The 13665-nt window shown below is 36.7% G+C and overlaps 1 protein-coding gene across 1 annotated transcript in view; it reads left to right on the top strand.

The window, feature by feature from the left end:
• The first annotated feature begins 10527 nt into the window (after positions 1–10527).
• Positions 10528–13665, top strand: part of LOC115630966 (nitric oxide synthase) — a 36840-nt gene continuing 33702 nt past the window's right edge. Inside the window, exons 1-2 of the mRNA XM_030527545.1 lie at positions 10528–11347; positions 11617–11731. Of these exons, the coding sequence (XP_030383405.1) occupies positions 10764–11347; positions 11617–11731 (699 nt within the window). The 5' untranslated portion in view covers positions 10528–10763. The remainder of the gene's footprint in view (positions 11348–11616; positions 11732–13665) is intronic.

Here is a 13665-nt window from a genome sequence, read left to right as displayed (position 1 = left end):
AAATGTGCGGCCGCCCATACAAATTGAAATAAACTGAGCGCGTATCTAAAAAAAGGAATGCTTTTTCTTTATATCTTACTGGGCTAGAAAAAAGGTTCGATTTGATGCCACAAAAAGTTTCAAAAATGCAAGAAACTTCGTGAATAACCTAGGCAGTTGTTCTTCAATTGCTGTCTTTTTCGGAAAAACAGCTTGGATATCGCAAAAAAATAGTGCGACCTTATTTGGGAAATACGACGGAAATAATATAATTGCGCTTTATCTGAGAAATCCGACTTTCATGCTGTTAAATTTATTTTAGGTGTTCGATTTTTGTATTCTTACCAGAGAAATTGAGTGACAATTGGACAAGGCGAGCAAGCAGAGCCTCCCCCTTCTATTGAAGAAGCTTCCGGGGAAGAGGGTCACGAAGTGATAATAATACTAAATTACTTCTCGTGAACAACTTGAAAAACAACAGCGGCTGAAGCGAAGGAGCGGCTTACTCAGTCCTTTTATTTTTTATAGTTCTTAGTTCAATTGGGCATAGCCGGCCGAATTGCGAATGAAATTGTTTTTTAATATTACTTACTTTAGTTTTGTGGCTTGGCAGCTCCAACCACGTGTTGGCCATTCTTGCCGGCTCTCATCATCAAAACAAACTTTCCGCATCAAAACAAACCTTCCAGCCACACAGACAGTGTAAAAGCTTAGCCATGTTCCCAACCATCGCAATTTGTCTCTGTGTGTGTAAGTGTGCTTTACATCAACGAGTGGCGATTGCTCGGCGCTCACAGATGAATCGACTGAGCAGTTGGGCCTCTATTCTAACCCGCACTCCGCTACTGGGGATGGCTGCTATTTAAGGATGCTGCGTTGCTGCCTTAGCCTCAGTTAACGCGCGGCGCTCGACTTTGTTGGATCGAGCTAAAAAAAAATTGAACTGAAATTAAAACTTCTACTTATGATGAATATCACAAGTTTAAAAAGAAAATGTTAAACAATAACAACTGTGCAGTGTTTAATACATATTTTCCAAATTCAAAAGATAATTAAAATCTTGAATTTTAAACGGACACACTAATAGAACTATTCAATGCAAGGTGTTTTACTTTCAAAAATTGTTAGTCACGCAAAAGTATAAACAAGTCGTGCTTTTTGAGAACCTGTTATTTATTCTATTTGCTGGAAAATGCGAAGTACAGTGTTAAATAATTAGTATGAGCCGTTAATGCATTTTGTGTCTGATTAAGAAATTTGCGGCTTTCTGGCAACAATTAAATCAAACAGTACAGGTAATTAGTGTAATTCGCAGCGTAATTTCAAATTAGCATTCAGATTACCGACTCTTATGGAAAATCATTGAGATTTCCTTAATTACTTTTACTATAAATTGTTATTATAATAAAGTGATGTAACTGGCAGATAAGTAGCTTCTAAGAGCTTAGCGTTTTACAATACACAACAAAGTAAGAAAATAATGACGAAGTACTAATATACAAATCGATTGAACTTTTTGCTTAACAAAGATCCGCAATTAATGGGCATTAAATTAAAGTGCAAATAATTAACGTAATGATAATATATATAAACTTTTTTGTTTAATGATCATCATGAAAAAACAATGAATTTAAAACTTAATTATTTTGTGATTTAGGTAAAATTAAAACATACTTGTACGTTAAAAAATAAGCAATGCATTTGTATTTTTTTAAATTTCACAAAATTTGTTATTAAATATTTACTTAACAGGACTAGCTTTGTCTTTTTATTTTATTTATCAGCAAAACATGTGCTGTCGACATAGATAATAATGTAGATACGTTATAGAAATAACTAAGAAAATAAATGAACTATACACTTGACGTGGTACTACATAAATATGTTATTTAAAACTCATACGCAGATTTATCGAAAAGATTTGAATAAAATTCAGTTAGAATAGGGAACATCAAGAGATAGAAAACATTAAATCAACGTTTTAGCATCTAATGCTCGTTAAATAGAAAGGAAAGGAAAAGTTGACATTCACAAAAAACGAATACTTATGTGTGAAAAACTAACTAATAGTAGATGGATTTAATAATAATAATAAAAAGTTATTCATAAATGGGAAGATAACATTGATATAACGATTGGCTGCAAGATTATTCAATTTAATATTTCAGTATTTACATATAAGACAGTTTGTTTTTCGCTGACGGGGAGTGTTTAATATCAAAATAGCAGAGAAAAAGTCTGCCGCTTAAAGTGTTTCGTCTTAAAAGTGAAATAAATCCATTGCTAGTTTATGGAAGACACGAAATCAGTGATTTGTTTATAAAACTTTTGTATAAATAAGGTAATTAGTCGAGGCGTTTGTGCCAACAACTTATTTTCTCGCCAACGAAGCCAACAAAATGCTGCAAGCAATTCAATGCTCTTCTGCTTCATCGTTCTGTATTGTTGGGATCCATGCAGTCAAATTATTTGATTGAGCTTGTATTGTACAGTTCATTAAGTCAACAAGCACATGCGGCCGCAATCAATCAATTCCAAATACTACATCGCACTTAAATTACGGACCAATTAAATAGACACCAAAACTTGCAGCACTCACAATCCAATTTAAATTGCATAATTATTGACTCTGCAATAATATTTACTCTATATAGACACTCACACTTCATCCCCACGCTGTTCCTAATCCGCAGGCAATTGATTAATGGTTGGCTTTGTTGGGGCGGCTGTCCAATTGTGAAATTAAACCAGCAATTAAACAAATCAGTTGGGCATGAGCTGAAAATTGTGGATTGAATCAAATCATGAAAATTATTTTTGCCACAAAAAGTAATTTATTTCAATTAATAATAAATAAGCCTCTGATACTCGCAGCATTCCGAGGATACAAAAAATTGCTAAAGTGCGACTCATCTTCAACAATATTATTCGAAAGTAAGCGAAAAGGCTCATACATAGACAAAGTTTATCAAAGGACCGGAAAGTACCAGAAAGCACATTAATTAAAAAATGAAAATCAACTGAAAAGTTAATGTTAAAACATACTTTCCCTTCCATTTACTTATTTTCTTTTTTTCTACTTGTGTAGCATACGCACAGGCGCTCAGCAAAGTTTCCCAGCAATGGGGGAAGTCATGTTAACTCGATTTGCTCAACAATTAGCTGGCACAGACATGTTGCCATTTTGAAAAGCATAGTTTAATCAAGTCAGCGGCATCGGCGCCACTCAGTTTGCTTCATTTTCCGCTTTCGCAATTTTCACATCCGGCTCCTTTCCAGGGGCTCTCCTTTAGCTTCTTTGACACATCTGTGCGCATTTCTGAATGTGTCAAATGCAATGGACGTTGTCGTTCGGCAGCTGCAAATGTTGACTTTCTTCTACACATTGCTACCATAATAATACTGAATTATAGTAATATTAAGTTGAAGCGGCATCTCACGGCTCACAGCATAAAATACTTAGTAAATCAAAATAGTTCTGCATTGAAGTTTATTGGAATTCAAACAAAGGAGAGTGCGAAATAAATTAATGTTGCAACTTTTTTGGCATTCGGTCCGGCAAATACTTGCGTTTTGAGAAAAAAACAAATGAGATAATAAAAATTTATTCTAAGCATCTTTAGGTTTCTAGGTTTAGCTTAGTAAATAATTGATGAATTGTTTCTGATTATTACAAAGTAAGGCTTAGGCTTCAATATGCAAATAATTTCAATAATTTTCTTAGCCAAATAAACTAAGTTCAAGTTAGTTATCTACCGTTTTTTAATGCATATTGGCATTTCACTTAAACTTTTAAATATATTTATAAAGACGTGGATGTAAAGTTCAGGTTTAGGTGCTGCCTAAAAAAAAGTTTAAGACTTATTTTCGGCAGCATATCAAATTATATGCCAATATGCGTATTGCAAATCAGTCTGGTAATGGGTGTTACTTATATGAATGAACTGTCCCTCATTTTTCCTTAAACGAATTTAATACTATTGATAGTATTATTTTTGCTTATGCACTAAATTTTCTGTGCTTTGTTGAATCCAATTTTTCCCCATAATCAAGTTAATCAGTATGGTTTATAAATCCTAAAGAAAGTTTCGTTGGACACTTGAAGTCCATTAATGACTGCTTTTGGCATAAATTTAAACAATCTCCGCAAGTCTTCTACACTTTCGTAAAATGTAAACATGAACTTTATCTATTGAACACTTGTTTTGTCAAATACTTTTTAAAAGCTCAATAAAACTGTTCAATTGTTTTTGTAATTTTAAATATTATAAACACTCTTTAAAATATTAGCTTTATTTATATTCCGATTGTCTGCATTTAATAAAGTTTTCTTCATTGTCAAAGGTCAGTCTTTTTCTTAACAAAAAAATCAATTTCAAACATTATGCAATATATCATTTATTTTATTTGTCGTGTAAAATTTAATTGTCTTGCAGGCCAAATAAAAGAAAATATTAGACTACAATTGTTGCTTGTAGACCATTGTTTTCGCATATCAATTGCTAGCAAACGCCAATGTCGATATAAATATTTACTCTACTAGGTAGGCAAGCAGCTTGTTTATACCTATGTATGTCTGTATGTATTAACGCATGGAAGGATATCCGTTCGAAGCGGTAATACAGACAACATGTAAGTGCATTACATTAGAAGTGAGCGAAAGATGTAAATTCTGTGCTGGTGGGGAAGACCATAAAATATTTGTATGGCTTCTTTAGCTGAGCGCATACTTAATATTTTTTTGTAAATAACAAACATGCATGTTTCAAAGCAAAAGAATGCGGCTCCCCCTCTTAGCGACACAAAGATACACACGAGTATATCTCTGCCTTAACCCTTTTCGCGCTTTCATATGCAAATGCAGAGGCAGACGCTTCGTGCCATCAGTTAGTCGGCCAGCAAGCCGAGGCTTTGTTTACCTTTGGCGCAAAAAGGCAAGTCACCGCAGACAAGAAGAGCAATAACAACAAGAAGGAGTGAAAAGGCAACGCTTTGCGGCGACTACTGTGGCCAAAGACTTGAAGCTTCTCAATAGACGCGCGTGTCTGCAGGAGGTCCTTTTTTTCACTTACAAGTGCCTATGAGTGTCTGTGACTGTATAAGGTGCGTGAGTGTGTGTGTGCAGGCAACACTTTACATCTTACAATTTTATTATTTACTCTTGCTGAACGTGTACATGTATACTTATATATGTGCGATATCTTTCCAGCTGCGTCGGGCGTTTTTCAATTTGTATATTTACATAAAAAAAAAATGAAAGCGATATTATTGACAGGCTGTGCTGTATATCTTGACATGCTGCGGCCTGCATGGACACGTATGCTCTCAGATTTATGAGACACATCTGTGTGTCTGCCCGCAAAGGTATGCTACTTTTTTTGTCCGTCCATCCACAAGGCAGCACTTTACAACTAAGCTGCGTCGGCTAAGCAGTCACAACTTTTAAAACATTTCTGTAAATCATCCTGTTGGGTCCAGCCTTTGTGCGAATATTTTGTGCATTTATTTGGTACTGCTGATGAACAAAAATGTTCTCCATAATCGTAAACTCGCTAGCATTTTATCCATTTATAAGATAAACCATAGCTGATGAAAACAGTAAAAACTTTACATTATTGTGCATCAGGACGCTGCATGATAGGTGAATCCCCTGAACAAATATATTTCAAATTGCTCTGCAACGAATTTATGATTTAAATGTAAAACAGACACAGTGGGGGAGCTTTGATTTAAATTCAAAATATTTCGAAAAAGTGCTGTGAGAATCATCGTGAACTGATTTTCTGGACATAAATGGCAGCCGAACTAATATTTAACATGAAATTTGTTTGTTTTACTGCCATGTTAAGAATTTATAAAATTTTACTTAATACTAAATAAATTGAACCTTTTACAAGTATGAATATAGAGATAGGCAACCATGCGAAAAGGGAAATAAAACATGTTCTCTTTGTAACCATTATTTGTTTTTATTTACTTTAGTAACTGAAAATTTATATTAATTTATAAAAATGGCTTTAAATAACGAAACTACATTTAATAATTTTTCTTAAACTATCGTAGCCTACAATAGCATCTGCGCCAACAATAAGTTTTAAGCCGAATTCGTGAATTCACTTCCCAATGGAATAGCCTTGCTATTCAAATTAAAATTCTAAATTAATGTTTGTGCGCATTCGTAGTTTTTTCATTTTAATTTTCCTCTGTTTATATTTTTGAAAATGCAATAAAATGAAATCTTTCCAAGACAAGCTGTTAAACAAAATTTGAATAGGTTAAGCGGTTATCGCGTGATATCTTCAATTTCTGAAAACTTAGACTCTGTCTTCCGTTCACACTAAGCACAATTTATTTTAAAAACTTTTGGGAACTTCCACTTTCGTGGTCCCCAGCTGCACTTGGATGTGCTTATTCCCCCACCAGCCCAAGTAAGCTACAGTTTCGTCTAACCTGCTAGAGTGCTGTTCATGCCTTTAACACTTTTCAGACTCACTTCACTCGTTAAAGTGGCTGACTGGGAAACTGGGAAACGGTAACTGTCGCTTTGTTGCTGTGGTGTTGTTTGTGCCGCCCATTTAAATGGTTTTTCTCAACAGATTTGCTGGTACATTTTGCATTGTGCATGGCTTCTTCTTGATTTTTTTTTATTTTTTATTTATATTTTGGCCTGGGAGGCGACGGCAGCAACTGTTCCGACTGGTTTTGTCTTTTGTCTTCAAGCTGTGGCAGCATTCATGTTATTCTTTCAGTGCTGTTTTATTTTGTGTGCTGCACGTTTGTCTGGCTGTGTGTTGTCATTTGAGATAATAGGAAAAACATTCAGCATTTGTCGTTTTTGTTAAGTTCGCTTTTGATTTTATTCGAGTTGATTTTAAAGCAATCGATTGGATTTTAAAACCATGATTTCATGTTTAAGACTAGCTACGTATTGTTCTGCTTTTGCGATTGTGTGATTGCGTGTTGGCTTGACAGTCAGAGATTAGCCGAGTTTATTTACACGCAACGAAAGCCAAGAAAGCCACTTAAACAGCTTCAGAATGGGCTTTAAATTTGATGGTATATGCTAGTATGAAAGCAAAGCATGTACTTTCTTCCTCATATTATTATATTTTTCTTGGAGCTTATAGTGTAGCTAGTCAAGTGCCAGGCACACACTTACAGTAAATGGCCCACAGCTAAGAAAGCAATAACAACAAACAGTTGCTGCTTTTGGCTTTTCACAACGAAAACAGACTTAGTGGACAGAGCAATTAATTGATTGATTAGTCCAACCTATAAGCACCCAAATATACAGATAGAGAGCCCCTTGTTTCCGCACACAGTAAAAGAGCAACAATAATGAGAATAACAAACGGAATACAAATGAAATAATAAGTAAGCCAAATGTGTTTATCATCTTCATTTGCCTAAGCAATAAAAGTAAGGACTCAAGAGCAACAATGACAATGGGGCAGTTACAAGAATGGCGACTGGATAATATTAGTATTAATAGTAATAATAATATCTGCTAAGCAAAGTGTTTTCATAGAATTGCAAAAAATATAAGAAAATCGAAAACAATAATGTTTTTCGGAGCCGAAAAAACACAATGTTCATAATATTCGCATTGAGGCAATGATTTACTTTCATCATCTCTTTTCTTGTTCTACGATTCCCCTTTAGCTGGGAAAGATTCATTCAGATATAGTTTATGTTATCATTTGAAAAGTAAGTCCTCCTACAAATATGTATATTAGCTCATTAACTTGATTTGTAATAAATATAAATAGAGAAAACCACCTATAAGAATCCAAGTATATTTTTGTTGCCATAAATCATGACATTTATCATTATCTCAAGAATAAACTATAATCGATTTCTTTTCAACTTTCTCAAGTCTACAAATTGTAAATCAGAAATATTTGTTTACACATTACTATATATAATTTATTATTTTCTCATTAGCTAGAATACAGAACTGAAAGAGGTGGGCTCAGACATCGATTGCAGTTGTAGATCACTTCGATTTATATAGATATATTTGGTACATTTAGTATAAATTGTGGAATTTTAACGAGAAACCGCTGCGGCTGGCAAACAACTAGTATGTGTGGTTCTGCAATCAAAACGAATGCTTATGCATTCGATTTGAATTTAAATGTACATGGAGTGGTCATTCAATCTACTGGCTTTCCGTGTATCTCTCTCTCTCGGTCTGTTGGCTTGTTTGTCTATTGCGGCCATTTGCCATGACCATGCAAATGTTTATGAAATGGGCCAAAAAACACATGCCAGCAGCAGCCGCAAAGATTTCATTGTGCTCCCAAATCAAAAGGCTATTGAAATATGTTTACGAGTGTGTGTCGATATGTGTGTGCGTGTGTGTGTGTGTCTGCTGTATAAACGACGAACATTGTGGTCATCAGTTTTGGCGCATTTAATGTAATTTTTGATGAGCTGACCGGCTTACTCTTTATGCCATTTGCTGTTTGCTCTGCCATGGGTTCTGAATGGGCCAAAAGGCCAGAAATTTATTTATGCCATGCAGGCACAGAATGAAGTACACAAATGACTTTTCTGTCCTCCCTGTGCGCTCAGCGCTTTGTTGATGCTAATAAAGTCAAATAATTATCAAGCGCGCACATAAGTAGGCAACGGAAAAGTCTGCGAAATAAAATCAAGGAACAGAAACAATCACTGAATACTTATGCCAACAGCTGGGCCGACAATGAAAAGCCAGTGCATGAGTTAACAGAACTCAAAACCCACTTTTCTCGCGTTCTTTCAGTTTTTTTTTATACATTCGAAATACAATTTATGCGCTCAGCTGCAAATTCAAACAGCTGTCAACAGTTTAATTTTTCTCACACCAACCTACAGTAATTGCTCGATTTTAAAATATATGCAGCCATTTTCTTAAAATATATAAATGGAGAAATGAGCTATGAAGTTCTTTAAATTTTAAGCAATAAAAGCAAGCACAGGCTGCAAGTTAAAAGAGTAAGTTTCTTTAGCCATCTTAAGCAGACAGTATAAAAAACAGTTCAATGAAGTTATCAGACTAAGGGTTGTATCCTTTAACGACAATTGACAGTAATTAATTGGTTTATAAAATCTTCGTGTCTTTGGGACAGAGTTTAAGATATTTTCTTGGATCAGCACTTCATCAGGTTTAACTCTTCACTTATATCCACATGTGTTATTTGTCATACAAAATTGTAATTGATAGCTTTTTTGTGACTATCACACTTTCTTAATCAGTGTTTAAGCATTTTTATTTTAAGAATCATTTACCTTTTGGAGCATTTACTGTACAGCCTCACGCCTTTTCTAAGCTGTTAGCTTAAAGCCAAGTCAACCACAACGTAAGCACAAAACTCAACTAAAAGTAACACCCTGCGTGTAATTCGATGCCAAGTTCATTAGACACGGTGGGTGCAGGCATACAGTGGAAATTATCTTGTTGCTGAACAAATTAAAGGTGCACTAATTGAATTTTCATAGATGCCTTGAATGCCTTGAATCGCACCTTAGAACTTTTGATGTTTTTGGGACGCGGGCAGTTAATGGGGAAGTTTTAGGTGGTACCGAGACAGGAAGAAGTGGCACATAATTAAGCGGCATCAAGTGGAAATTCAGTTGTGGTTTTGACGCGTGTCTCGAGCTCTGCTCTGTGGCTGTGGTAAAAAGAAATTGTCGTAAAGATACTTTTAATTGCTACAAAATGCCGTCGGCTGTGACTCAACGTTGTGGCAAGCTCAACTCAAAAGTTAAGAAGCAATGTCTCTCGAGGCGTTTAGTTCCGGCAAGGACAGAAGGCCCACTCTGAGTTATAGTTGCGGGAATTGCTGCTGCCATTTGGAAGGCAAATACGTTGATTTGAAAGTTAATGAGCTGCGCATTGTGTGAGTTAAACTTGAAGGTAGTGCGAGGTAGAGTGCGTCGAGTGCGTTGTGAATTGTGAATTCTGCTGGTAGCTAACAAATCAATGATGGCGGCAGATACAATGTAAGTGGGAATGTAAAGTAGATACCGTAGAAACAATTCATTACGTGGGTTGCAGAATATTGAAATTGTAAGTAACGCACACAAGGATACAATAGTTTTGCCCGCACTTAAGCTGCTTAGGTTTGGTTTCGCAACAGCTTGATTTCTGGCAAACTTCTTGGAATTAATTCAGACATATAGAAGGGTTTTATGCTCCCAGCAGTGTGCCAACAGTTAATTAGATAATTATAGTATATACGCTTTGCGGCAGACAAATACTTTTGCAGTTCAAACGAAATCATTGAAAAGAAAATAGTCAGATAATAGTAATAATCTTATTGTAGTTGATTATTGCAAAAATAGTCTGATTATTGCGCATTTAAATTATTAATTTAATTAAAATTTACTATTTAATAAACATTTCTTTGAGAGGAATCAGGCATGCTTGAAAAGAATTATTATTTAATACGCGTATATTAAGAGTGTATATTTTTTCCAATTTAAATTGAACTAACAATTCTCTTTTTTCTCAATCTCAATCGTCAGGTTTTCGGGTGCATTCAATAAACTGGCCTTGGCTTACCACACGAATGCTCACAACACTAATAAGAGTACAACAAAAAAGCGCAAGCTTAAAGGGAATTTAATCAAAACTTAGCCACAGTGTGTGTACGGGGCAGGAAAGAGGGCAGCAAAAGTTCACCTGCTGCTGCATTTTAAATAAACGAGGCGAGCAACCAATCAAAAGGGAAAACTCAAGAAGAAAAAAGAAACGTTCAAGTGAAAAGCCCTGGACAGCGCCATACGAGCTCAGCAACATGTCGCAACACTTCACATCGATACTGGAGAACTTGCGTTTTGTGGCCACCAAATGTACGCCAAATTCGCAACAACAACAGCAGCCACCGCAACAGCAACAGCAACAAACGGCGTCAGGCAACAACAGTGCGCAGGGCACACCGGTGGCCACTCCCAAAGCAACGCCAGCTAACAAAATTGAAAGCGAACAAAGCAGAAAAATCAAAGTTCAGCCAAAGTCTGTGGCAACAACGACTCCTACGGTAAATGGCAACGGGCTCTTGAGCGCAAATGAGGACCAGCATGAAGTGGATCACCAGTGCAGCGGCAGCAGTGTTGGGGCGATAACAGGTGGTGGCGGTGGCACGCCACTGAAGCACCACAAACGCGCCAGCGTTTCAGCAGCATCGCCACTGCGTGAACGTGAGAGACGTGGCACCAACACCAGCATAATTGTGGAAATTGATAGTGGCGTCGGAGGCGCCCCCAATGCCGCCTCAGGCAGTGGCACCGCCTCGGGCAAAAGTTCACGCGAACTTTCCCCAACGCCAAAAAATCAACAACCAAGAAAAATGTCGCAGGATTATCGTTCGCGAGCTGGCAGGTGGAGTATGCTCCAAAATATACAGACAATTTATTGCCATGAGAACAAAAGAGGGTATTAAGGCGCCTTTATTAAAAGGATGCCTTTTCTAGGCAGAGAAAAGATATAGTAGTAGAGCATATGCATAGTTAGCAAAGGACAACAATGTTGTTTTATTTACAATAATTAAGCACTAATTGGCAAATGTGTTTCAACTTATTGACGTGCTTCGGAGGAAGTACTTTATGTTTAAATTTGTTTTAATTAAATGTGGTTTATTTCTTTGCCAGTTTCATGCACCTGGACGATGAGGGACGGAGTGTGCTGATGCGTAAGCCAATGCGTCTAAAGAACATCGAGGGTCGACCGGAAGTCTACGACACACTGCACTGCAAAGGACTTGAGGTAAGGCGGATTTCGTCACGTTTGACCGACATTCATGTCATAATTAGCCGCGGCCATTCCCAAGACGTGGTTTTGTTTGCTTTTGGCAGCACAGGTAGGGAAACAAGCTAGCTTTATATGTGGGCCGATTCTCTGTCTGCTCGTACTCGTATGCACGACTGAATGTGCAATAAAAAGGCAGTAAAACAATTCGTAGTATGCGCCCCGTTAAAACTTTTGCAACGAGCAGAACGGAAAATAAAACGCATTGCATACTTGTAGGAGTTATTTAATACTCATGGCTGTTAGTTGGCCATGTAATTGTTTGAGTGTGTGGGGGAGTGTGTGTTTGTCTGCAGTTTTAGTGTTTACTGCACATTTTGTTATGGAAAAGTTTTGCCGGTGCGTGCCTTGGTCTGGATTAATAGACCCCCTCCCCGTCATTGTCGTTGCCTTTGAGTCCCGCATGGGGCCCGCTTTTGTTTTTGGGGCAGCGTGCCACTCACTCAGCCACAGTCGGAGCGTAATGAAGTAGCGTCCATTTTTTTGTGTTGTGTGCCTTAAATATTATACACAAAATAAAGTTCGCTTAGCTTTGTGGGTGTAGCAATGGGGAACTAAGGCCGCTGTGAGTTCGTGCGGCAAAATTTAGTTGAAACTGTTGTCGTTTTGTCATGGTATTTGTATTGCGGCGAAGCTGAAAAGTTGGCTCTTATGTGGGCGAAGCACATACATCACTTTAAGTATTTGTTTCGGCAGCTTCCCAGCTTGAAAAATGCTAACGAAGTCGAGGTTATAGTTGCTGTGAATGCTTTTAATTTAATGATTAATTTGTAGAATAATATTGTATCTAACAAGTGGGAAATAATAGTTTCTTTTTAATTAAAATATTTCATTGATATCATAATTTGAATGGTTTTCAAAAGAAACCATTTTTCATTTAATTTCAATTAAATATGAATATCCAAATAAAATCCAGTCCAAAGGTTTAGTTTGCTGATTAAAGTTGAACCGCATTTCCCCAAATTCGGCTTCTCTTGCATTTCTCAACTGTTTATAATTAAATTACCAACAACATCATTAAGAGTGCCAGCAAGAGTTGCGATTTAAAACTAATTAAGGCAATGGCAAGGCAAATTGCATAAGCGGCATAACTTTTATCGGAAAGCCGGTGCAGCAGCAGCAGCAACAACAACAAAACGAGAAAAATTCCAGCTAAGGAGGCCACATTTAAAGCTACACCTAACCTCAATTAGTTGGGGTCTCTGCCGCCCGCCCATTTCATGCTAATTAAGTCAACGCCAACGTCAACGCCGGAAATGGTGCTACGAATCCTTTGCGCAATCAAATTTCATTTCATTGCCTCAACACCCACATTCACATTCACATCCACATACACAAACCATCGTTTAATGCCGTGCGCATTTTATGGGTCGCGCGCAATATTATGCAATGAAAAATATTTGGTGTGCAGCCGTCATTTGCTTTCCTTTCTGCTCAAACTACTCGTACATACTTACTACTACACACACAGTCTCCAAACAACCGCCTCATGCAAATGGCGACCCGATAATTATAATAACCGCCGTGTGAAAAGCGCCCCATGGTCATATGAATGTGGATGCTGCTGTGCAGTTCAACTGCCCTATAATGAACTCTATTTCTCTGAAACGAAATTTCTCTGAAGGACACTTTTGTAGAAACATTTTCCTTATCAGAAACTGGTTAATGGAAAATGAACAGAAAAATCTGTTCCTTGATTATCTCTTCTTAAGTCTTAGGATTGTTGCTTCCTGGCGCAAAACTTTAAAATAAAGCTAACATTTTACGCATAACAAAGGTTTTTAAAAACATTAATGCGTTAGTTGGCTTATTTAATTTGCATTGTCACGCCATTTAGAAATTCTTTTTAATCTTTTCTTAATAAAATTTGGATTCTGTATGAAATATAATTT

Source organism: Scaptodrosophila lebanonensis, unplaced genomic scaffold (genome assembly GCF_003285725.1).
Source record: "Scaptodrosophila lebanonensis strain 11010-0011.00,11010-0021.00 unplaced genomic scaffold, SlebRS2 tig00001412-arrow-pilon, whole genome shotgun sequence".
Classification (NCBI taxonomy): domain Eukaryota; kingdom Metazoa; phylum Arthropoda; class Insecta; order Diptera; family Drosophilidae; genus Scaptodrosophila; species Scaptodrosophila lebanonensis.
The sequence above is the reverse complement of the archived record's forward strand: the minus strand, read 5'-3'. Positions and strand labels throughout refer to the sequence as shown.